Here is a 9,451-nt window from a genome sequence, read left to right as displayed (position 1 = left end):
TGCTGTGTCCGTTGCTCGCCGCGCACTCGAAAACGACCAAACGCTGCACGAGAGAACTCCACTCAACGTCGATGAGGTATGTCGCCTTCTCGACCTTTGTCTGCGCAGTACCTTTTTCACCTACAACGGAGAATTTTTCAAGCAAACAACCGGAACTGCTATGGGGGCATCAATTTCAGTCACAGTGGCTAACCTAACCATGGAAGACGTCGAAAGCCGGGCCCTCTCCTCCTTTAATCCCAAGCCAAAGTTATTCCTCCGTTATGTAGACGACTGCTTTTGTGTGGTGAAAACCTCAGAGATAGAAAACCTCCAGAGTCATCTAAATTCAGTTGAACCGGCCATACAATGGACCTTTTTCATGGTGGCACTCTGCGCATGCGCGCGCAATGCATTGCGGGAAGTGTGCGACTGCCATGTTTTTTGGTGGTTCGTCGGCCAGTTGAGCTAGCTGAGCGGTGCGGGCGGTCGCGTCTTCGCTGCTGCGTAGCTGTCGCGAACTCTGCGCTTTGCGTGCCTGCCGAAACCGCTGGCGAGATGCCTCAGCGATGCGCCGCCGTGGGATGTTTTAATTCAAGCAAAAAGCCGGGAAATGTACGATTCTTTAGGTTCCCTGCGGCATCACTGCATGCAGCCAAACGGGCAAAGTGGGTGCAAGCAATGTGCCGTGTGAACGTCGATGGATCGCCGTGGCAGCCAACAGCCAACTCGCGTGTCTGCAGCGACCACTTTTTGACAGGTAAAAGCTCCCTTTCTTGTTTATTGCACTCAGTTTTCTAAGAAGTTGAGCGCGAAACACAGGGTGCGACGTCTCTGTTGTTTATATGCTAGTGTAGCAGAAGTAGCCGTATGAAAAAAATAAGCGGAAACTGCGCGAGCCTGTCTGCTAGCACACCGGGGATAACTTATTTGTCGTTCTATCGTTCTAGTTGGATAGTATAGACGCAAAGAACTGCGCGAACGAAGAACGGACGGCGAAGAGGCAGAGACTGAGCCGCGTTTGTGTGCGTCTTTGCCTGTTCGCCGTCCGTGACTCGTTCGCGCAGATCTTTCTTTGAAACTGTAATATCAGTGCTGCATTTGAAAAGAAGTGAGCCTAAAAGATAGAGTGAAAGTAAAAAGAATGTAGTACGCCAGCGGGAATGTGTGCGCGCCGTGGCATAGCCTGTCTCGACGGTAGGGCGCGGCCGCGGCGAGAGCGTTCGCCGCAACGACGACGATGGCTCCAGAACGCCGGATACCTTCCGCTTTGGAGCAACTCCTCGGCGAAAGCAGGCGCCTCGACATCTTTTTCTGCAGTGGATTGTGCCCCTTTCAGACCATCGCAATATGGAGTTGACTGCGCGAAGGCTTCCTCAGCGGAACTCTCGTGCGCTCGCGAGCCAGCCGAATAGTAAGCGCTTCCCCAGCGCTGTGTCACGTTGCGAGATCAACAGCCCTGGCACAGCTTGTTATCAAATAACGAGCACGCTTGACTAGGTACCCCGATCGGGCTTTCAATCGATTTGCTTCCCATTTGTTATTCCCGAAACTGCAGGCAGAGATTTGAGCAACAAGAGTGCAGAGTTAAGAAAAAGGTCAGGTTGACGTGCATTTCCCTTACGTTTAATATTTTTTGCAGGGGTGCCTTCTCGTTTCGTGGGCCATCCCGATTACGTGCCATCACTCTTCAAACACAAGAATGGTAGCCGCGTCGGTGCTGTCGCCCGCTTCGAAAGGTCGAAGAAAAGAAACACCACAACCGCGAGTTGTGGGCTGAGTGATGGGGCTCCTTCACTGAGCACTCCACTGCACGACAGCGACCAGACGCAAGCTATGGCTCAAGACGGCGTCACTGGAGATAACACAACAGACGCTGTCATGACTGATGATTCCTCAGCAGAGAAGTGCCAGAATGAACATCTGCTTCAACAAATTGAAGAACTTGAATCGCTTTTAGCTAAAGAAAAAGAGAAAAACGGTAAACTTCATTCACAGCTGAAAACAGCAGAAGAAAGTATTGGTCAGTGGCAGACATGTTATTATGAACTGAAGTCAAGAATGTTGTGCCTTGAGAACATGAAAACACCACAGGACATGCTCTATTATACTGGGCTGCCATCTGTATCTGTTTTTAATCATATTCTCAATTTTGTGGTAGAAAGAAGCCCAAAGCTTGCCAGAAGTGAAAACCAAAATTTGCGTTCTCTGGAAGAACAAATGTTTATGGTTCTAGTACGTCTGCGAACAGGCATGGCAACAAAGGAAATTTCACGAAATTTTGCTGTTTCCATGCCTACCTTTAGTCGCATTTTCACAGAATGGATACTCGTGCTGGACAAAGATCTGGCTGCTATAACAACCTTTCCATCACTTGCCGAGGTGCAGCGACATATGCCACCCCATTTCAGGCAGTATCCGAACACACGGATTATTCTGGATACAACTGAAGTGCGCATCCAGAAGCCGTCGGGTTTAAATGCACAAAGATATACCTTTTCGAACTACAAATTTGCAAACACTATGAAGTGTTTGGTGGGGGCCACACCAGACTGTTATATCAGCTTTGTGTCACCCCTATTTGGTGGAGGTACGAGTGACAGATCTATTGTTGAGGAGAGTGGCGTCCTAGATCTGTTAGAGCCAGGTGATGGGGTAATGGCTGACAAAGGGTTTAAAATTACTGACCTGCTTCCTCCTCATGTTGACCTCTATATGCCCCCATTTCGCATCCCTGGGAAGCCTCAGATGAGTGCCAGTGATGTTCGAGAAACAAAACAAGTGGCAAGTGCAAGAGTGCACATTGAGAGAGTAATACGTAGAATAAAGGAGTATCACATACTAGACAAACCATTCCCCATCAACATGCTGGATATAGCAGACCAAATTTTTGCCACCTGTGCTCGGCTGTCAAACTTCCGAGGACCATTGTTGAATAACAAAAGGAATGAACAGTCAGACTCTGAGTAGATCACCAGTACCCTATAGGCTCTTCATCAATTTAACTTTTCATTTTGATGGTTACCTAATGCTTGTGTTCATGTTGATGGTTTTAAGATAGCGCATGAAAGATGCAACCTCTGATATCACTTCCCTATGTTGGCCTTGTTCAATGAAGCGAGTCATTTGTGTGTGAAGATTTGCTATCAAGAAGCAGTTTAAATGCACTTTATAAGTAAAATATGATTGTGCATTTTTTGTAATGTCATGTCTATTGCAAATGTAATATTTGAAAGTATAGGTGGGCGAATAAAATTCAGTACACTTGGAAATGTTGCATTTAGCACCGCACGATGAAGGCAGCAAAAATATTTATTTAAGCTTTCGAAGTTTCAGCTTCAGTGGCTCGTTCTGTTCATCAACAACGTAAAACCCCTCCCTGAACTTTTGAAATGGTACATAGCCAGCGCCTGTTGTGTACAAAAATCCCAGGCGTTTCACACGGCGTGTGATTAGCTCTGGTATCACTGCAGCCCTGTAAAAATAAAGTAGTCCTTGCAGAATTTCATCCCACACTTGGCGATCGAAATAAATCCTCTGAACTGATATGGAGTGCTCCAGTTCAGGGTGGCCAGTCCACAGCGCAAAGTCGCACCAAGGTTTGCTGGTGACACCAAGTTGTCCCTGTATTTGATAAAAGTACGCATGTGAACGCTTTAGGTGCATTTCCCCCTCAACAACTTCAGCACAGCATGCTTTGTCAGTGCATGCATCGAGCACTTTTTGTCCGGCTTTTGATGAAGGGCATTTCACCTCGAGAAGTCCACCTATGCCTCCATCCATCACAAGACGGTCTGGTGATGCAGCGATGAAAGAATATTTTTCATGGACATGGAGGCCCGTCTTGCTCACTTCGATGTCTTTGTCGTACAGCTGCATTATTTGAATGTATTGCAGTACGGCTGCTTCTTCATTTTGCAGTCCATACATTCTTGGGTCATCGTGTCTGAGTGTTTTTCTTCTTGGATACAGAATATCCTTAACAACTCCTTCAGGCTTTCTGCAGCAGAGAATTCTTCTGAAATTCGATGCCGTTAGCCGACCAGTCCTTTCAGCAGCCCATAATGCATTTTCATCTTGACCTACTGTTTTCACGCAGATCTCCTCTCGCTCAGCTGTTGTTAGCGGGACAAGCTGCTCAAAGTGGTCCCTTGTTTTTGCCAAACACTTCTCAGAATGCAAATCTTCAGTGTCTGAAATGTCACTCGCGTGGCAGGGTGGTGCTGGCTTGCTCGTCGAGTACCTGTTCCACACTAAGTGCGGTGCATCATCAGCAATTTTCTTCGCAAAGGCTGCGTAGTTAGATTGGTTGGCCGACGAATAATCTGGTGGCAGTCGTCGCTTCCGCTTTGCTGGCACTGTTTTGTTGATGACATGTTTCTTGAAGGTTATATCAACCAGTGGCTTTGTCAGCAGACGGTTGTGACCTGCAAGTGAAAAAATGACCACTTGTAGAAAACACTACCGTTACGTGCATTTGAACTGCTTGGCATTAATCTGCTCAAGGCAGTCCACTTAATGAAAAAATGTATCTTTGTCCCTTATGATCTTTCTCTGCAACTCCACACACGAGGTTCGATCATTTCAAAGCTGCATAAGCAATGAGTTCAACAAATAAAGTACAGCTGTTCGAGGCAAAATGCAAAGCTGGATTGAAGATGCTCTTTGAATACAGCAGTAACAATCTGCTGGATACCCTTAAGTCTGACTTTTTAAGCAGCACAACCAAATGATGGGCAAGAAACATGCAAGGAACCAACCAAAGACAAAAATAATAAATATTTATCTCCATGCTGTGTGTGTCCTTTTTCTGTTGTGTGACTGCACAACAACATTGCATGTATATCAGCTACCATGCCCAAAATGCTTTTTCTCCATGTAAAAGCAGGTGTCATAACACATAAGTCAATGCACTTAAAATGTTGAGTGAAATGTAAAATAGCCTTGCCTTGTGTTGGTGCCATCCATCGGCATGGCATATCGGTACATGAAGGTGTCTGAATGCTGCGGACAGCAAAAAGGAGGGCAGCGATGTGCTGGCACCTCTGGCTCAGTCTGCAAAAGAACGCATTGAAAAGAGTTGCAAAAACATCCTTTGTTGGAATGCATGCAAACGACTTCTATATACGCACTTCTGCATGCTGCTTTGGCAGGCACCTATTACCATTCTTAGTGCATGTTTAAAACCCAGCAGTTACACAGTTAAAGGTCTATTCTGTTTATTAACAGGGCGGTCAAGACGATCATACGGGAACCAAAGTAACATGTACATAACTGATCTCTGGAGCCGTGTACTTAAAAACTCCAGCGTTAAATAAGTCTATGAAACGGGCCTTCCTACGCTTAAAGTATCCACGACTTAAGAAGGCGTCATAAATAAACGCCCGGGATTGCGAGAACAGTATACATCACACCACTGGTTATATCGCCGTGTAGACAGATTTATTCAAGACTAAGCGAATGGCAGGGCAGTACATATGAGCGCACCTTTCAATATTCAAAGGAATGTGTACTAACCCAGCAACGCAGTCGCAGTATGCTTGCGCTACCTTTGTTTGTCCGTCATCACGTAGTGCTGCGACTTGTCTATAATGTCCGGGTTTCATTGAGCAAAGGCAGATGCTTCTCAGTATCAGCAGCTCGCCGTCGGGCGAGTGCTGATGAACGCAACATTCAATGCGGCGGATGTATTTTTCTTCTTTGAACGCCCATCCTCTCAGCAGTTGCCGGTTCGATGCGCAGAAGTGCGTGTCAATCACACTATCACTGATCGGAGGCACAGATGTCAAATTGTTGGTCCACTGCTTGCTCGCGTCAAAAAACTGCGCGAAATCCATCGCCGAAAACATTCTCAGCTGAACAGAAAGAAAATGTTCACAGCAATATATAATGGCAAAAGTCGATGGTCGGATGAGCACGAAAACTGCATCAACAAGCACGGACGGAACAACAAACTGACTGCGGATACTGCGCGACGCGAGCGACCCGACCGAGCCACCAGTTGTGCTTCGGCGGCCGCCGCTAGGGGCGCTCTCCCAACGTGAAAAAGGTCCATTTACTGTTGAACATGAACAGCAGGGCAGCCTGCCTTTTCTGGATGTCCTACTTACAAGGCACGACAAAGGCCTGCAGTCCTCGGTGCACAGGAAGCCAACCCACACAGGACGGTACCTACATTTCGATTCGAACCATCCCATCCCGCACAAAGCATCTGTCGTGACGTCATTACTGAAGAGAGCCGACTCCATATGTTCCTCAAGTGAAGAAAAAAGGAAGGAGAAGAACCGAGTCATTTCTGACCTCCAAAAGAACGGCTACCCAAGCTCATTCATCCGGCGCATTATCAGGAAACAAGAAAGGCAAAACAAAATCCGGTCTATTATTTCCTCAGACGCATGCCAGAAGCGAAAACGTGTTTGCATCCCCTACGTGAGAGGCGTGAGCGAGACGCTCGGTCGCATTCTCGGAAAAGAGGGGGTGCTGACAACGCACAAACCGACCAGCACTATCGGTCGCCTTCTCCCCCGCCCAAAAAACCGGCAGCCCAGAGAAAAGGCCCAGGGCGTCGTGTACAAAATTCCGTGTTCCGTCTGCCCGGCGTCGTACATAGGGGAAACGAAGAACTTCGCGGAAAGGATGAACCAACACAAAGCGGACGTCCGTCACATGAATCGTCAACGCAGCGCCGTGGCCGAACACTGTGAAGGGTGTGACCACCCAATTGACTTCGACAGCACCATTGTATTGGAAACGGAAGCTAACCCACGCAGGAGGCTTCTACTCGAGTCGTGGCACATACAGCAAACACGAGAGAATGTTAATCGTTCCCTGGGGACTCTCCCCTCATCCTACGTCCATGGGCTGCGGCCATTGACCCGCAGGTCCTCCACACAGGGGCTTAAAAAGCCAAGCTGCGCTCGTCCGTAGTCACACCGTGAAGAAGGGGCCGAGCCGGTCCCGAAACGTCGTGTTTTTCCTGTATTTTACTTGGTTGGCGTCACTAACCTTCTCCTAGCATATGAATGTTTTTATTCGTGCTTCGTTATTTTTGTCTCTCTGGAAGCTATAGATGTTTTTTAAAAATTTGTCAAAATCCGCACAAAAAACATTTTTGAATCTAGTTTGTGGGTCGTTATATCAAAAACGGCTTGCAGCAGAGTGTCAGTAGATGTGCATTATAATCTATGCAAACAGACCTATCAAACTGCTGAAGTACATGTTTATATGCCGTGTCTACAAAGAGAGATGATGGCGGCAACTTCAAGAAAACACAGAACAATGACATTTTCTGACGACAATTAAAAAAAAACATTTTTTATATTTTTCAACTTTGTCCACATGTTCTCCTTTATATCAGTTTTAGAATCAATGAAAACATGTTGCATAATTTTGTTTCTGTAGTAGTTACGACCACTCCAATGAGATCCTTGTGCTAGAATAGGCAAATAATGTATATTTGACTTCTCATTGCACCATTTTGCAGTACTGAGACATGGCCTTGCTGTTTTGCTGTGCTATTTACATGTACATCTGCATCGCATTCAGTGCTATCACTATGTTGTATTGCACAACAGGATGTTGCAAGGAGCAGTGGATTAAAGTCTGCGTGGTCCTTGGAACCTCTTCTAATATAGGCAGAGCTTTTGACTTGCTTCGAAGTTGCCTGCGTGCAACTAATGCTCGACATTTTCTCAACTTGAGGACTTGCCATTCTTGCGCTGGGATACCATATGAATTTCACAGTCAAGGTAATATGGCTGCCACATGTTATGCCAAACTCAGATTGTGAAGGCCTAGGTCATTTCAGTGTGGCCTACTGCAACATACGCCAGGCACATAGGCGCATTTGTGATCAACTCAACTGGGACAGTATGCTACGTTGTCCTATTGCTGCAATGCATGTATTTCACATCTCTCTTGCATACTGTTGCTCGCACTCTTGTGAACTTTTTAAGTTGCGGCGTGGCTTCTGTTCATTCTTTGTCGGCCTATTACGAAATGGGCCGCACCGCGCTGTCTCTCTTCGATGAGCTGAGTCGATACTAATAGACGATTTGATGGCACTATCGCTAACCCATGTATCATATATTGAGCAGATGAAGCGAGACGCCAGATTTGGGTGCTCTCAAGTAATGCAATTGGTAATGCTGATGAAGGCTCCACATTAACTTGACTGCGCTCAGAAGCTCGTTTCGCAGAACATGCGGCATCGTCGTCAGCTTGGGCGTCATTGACCGTGAGCGAAAAGTCCACGAAAACTCCCCAGAGAATCTACCTATAGGAGGTAGGAGGGCCAGATAGGTCATGTGACCTTGTGCCGTCGTCACAACCTGCCCACCGAATCGTGAGAAAACTGCGCACCATGGCGGGTGGCAGTTGATCGCAAGCGTTTGCTCGGGAAGAGCAACCTGGGTCCGACAAGCTTCACCGGTGGCAGCACCACCCATCGCACACCAGTGGCGCAATGCTTAACCGCTTCATTACTGCGCCACGTGTGGCATAAGGACTTCCAGGAATCTACGTATTTGTCACGTCACGTAATGATGACGGCTGTCAGAAAGAGAATGAAAACGGCTCCTAAAAGAAACAGTTTATGGGGCAGACGTGTGCCCACTAGGAACTGAATGACTCGGCGGCCGCGTGGGAACAATTAAGCGTGCTTGGCGGTCGTCGAACAGAATGCCCGCCGCTCTCGGCAGTGCTCAATTTAAAGGCGACAACGAACTTTGATGCGGCGAGCGAAGCAACCACAAAAGTCTGGAACAACGTAGAATCGGCTCCGCCTGGATGCTGTCAGCCGAGGTAAATCTGGTCGTGTCCTGCACCAGCGGTAAAGCCGCGGTCCGGCAGTTAGGAAGAATGAACAAACAAAGATTAAAAAGCTTTGCGTTTGAAGAAAATGGCCAATTCCGCATATATGGGCATTAACCCATTAATGCCATCGCTTCGTGTCCTTAAAGGTGCACTAAAGAGGAATCTGAACTGGTCTTTTTACCGCGGGATCTCTATCTAGACATTGCGAGCATTCTTAGAAACTTCGAATTATTGTCCTGTGTGACCGATTTCCATAATTTAAATCGGATTGAACGTCCGGGCTCCCGCCTTTTTTTGAACTCGCCGCAGACGGTAGGAGGAGTCAACTAACGCGTGGAGTGTTTTACAGGCAGTCGCGTGGCGGCTTCGCTTTCGCTTTTATTGTGTTTTTTAGGTTGCCGTGAATAAATAGATCCAGTCAGAGGCTATATAGCCACAAATTGGGCCGATATAAATAAAAATACGCGTGGACTCTTTGCTTTCGCCGATCGGTACGTAACACTCCGCCGATGGCAGAGCGGAAAGCCACTACGGGACTGGTTGAAAGACTAGTTTGCTCCTCCTACCATCTGCGTCGAGTTAAAAAGAAACGCGGTAGCCAGGTCGTTTAATCTCATTTAAATTATGCAAATCGGTCGCACAGGACAATAATTCAAAG

The 9,451-nt window shown here is 47.1% G+C and overlaps 2 protein-coding genes across 2 annotated transcripts; one reads left to right on the top strand and one right to left on the bottom strand.

Annotated features, from left to right (window-relative positions):
* The first annotated feature begins 360 nt into the window (after positions 1 to 360).
* LOC149349399 (uncharacterized) lies at positions 361 to 3,118 on the top strand. The gene is made up of 2 exons (XM_089576773.1): positions 361 to 739; positions 1,622 to 3,118. Exons 1-2 carry the CDS (start codon positions 379 to 381, stop codon positions 2,947 to 2,949), a joined length of 1,689 nt encoding a protein of 562 aa, XP_089432899.1. The 5' UTR covers positions 361 to 378; the 3' UTR covers positions 2,950 to 3,118.
* Positions 3,119 to 3,291: 173 nt separating this feature from the next.
* On the bottom strand, positions 3,292 to 5,828 carry LOC149349398 (uncharacterized). Its single transcript, XM_089575450.1, has 3 exons — positions 5,497 to 5,828; positions 4,928 to 5,034; positions 3,292 to 4,406 (listed from the first exon to the last, which is right to left on the bottom strand). Exons 1-3 carry the CDS (start codon positions 5,826 to 5,828, stop codon positions 3,292 to 3,294), a joined length of 1,554 nt encoding a protein of 517 aa, XP_089431576.1.
* Positions 5,829 to 9,451: the final 3,623 nt, after the last annotated feature.

This window comes from Amblyomma mixtum, chromosome 3 (genome assembly GCF_055824585.1).
Source record: "Amblyomma mixtum isolate Tamu chromosome 3, ASM5582458v1, whole genome shotgun sequence".
Taxonomy (NCBI): domain Eukaryota; kingdom Metazoa; phylum Arthropoda; class Arachnida; order Ixodida; family Ixodidae; genus Amblyomma; species Amblyomma mixtum.
The sequence above is the reverse complement of the archived record's forward strand: the minus strand, read 5'-3'. Positions and strand labels throughout refer to the sequence as shown.

Excerpts from the sequence above, each read along its gene's own strand:
- LOC149349399 (XM_089576773.1), top strand. The coding sequence starts at position 379 with ATGCGCGCGCAATGCATTGCGGGAAGTGTGCGACTGCCATGTTTTTTG. Across the intron at positions 740-1,621 it reads CAGCGACCACTTTTTGACAG|GGGTGCCTTCTCGTTTCGTG; the intron begins GTAAAAGCTCCC and ends TATTTTTTGCAG.
- LOC149349398 (XM_089575450.1), bottom strand. The coding sequence starts at position 5,828 with ATGTTTTCGGCGATGGATTTCGCGCAGTTTTTTGACGCGAGCAAGCAG. Across the intron at positions 5,035-5,496 it reads TACTGCGACTGCGTTGCTGG|ACTGAGCCAGAGGTGCCAGC; the intron begins GTTAGTACACAT and ends GTTCTTTTGCAG. Across the intron at positions 4,407-4,927 it reads ATGGATGGCACCAACACAAG|GTCACAACCGTCTGCTGACA; the intron begins GCAAGGCTATTT and ends TTTCACTTGCAG.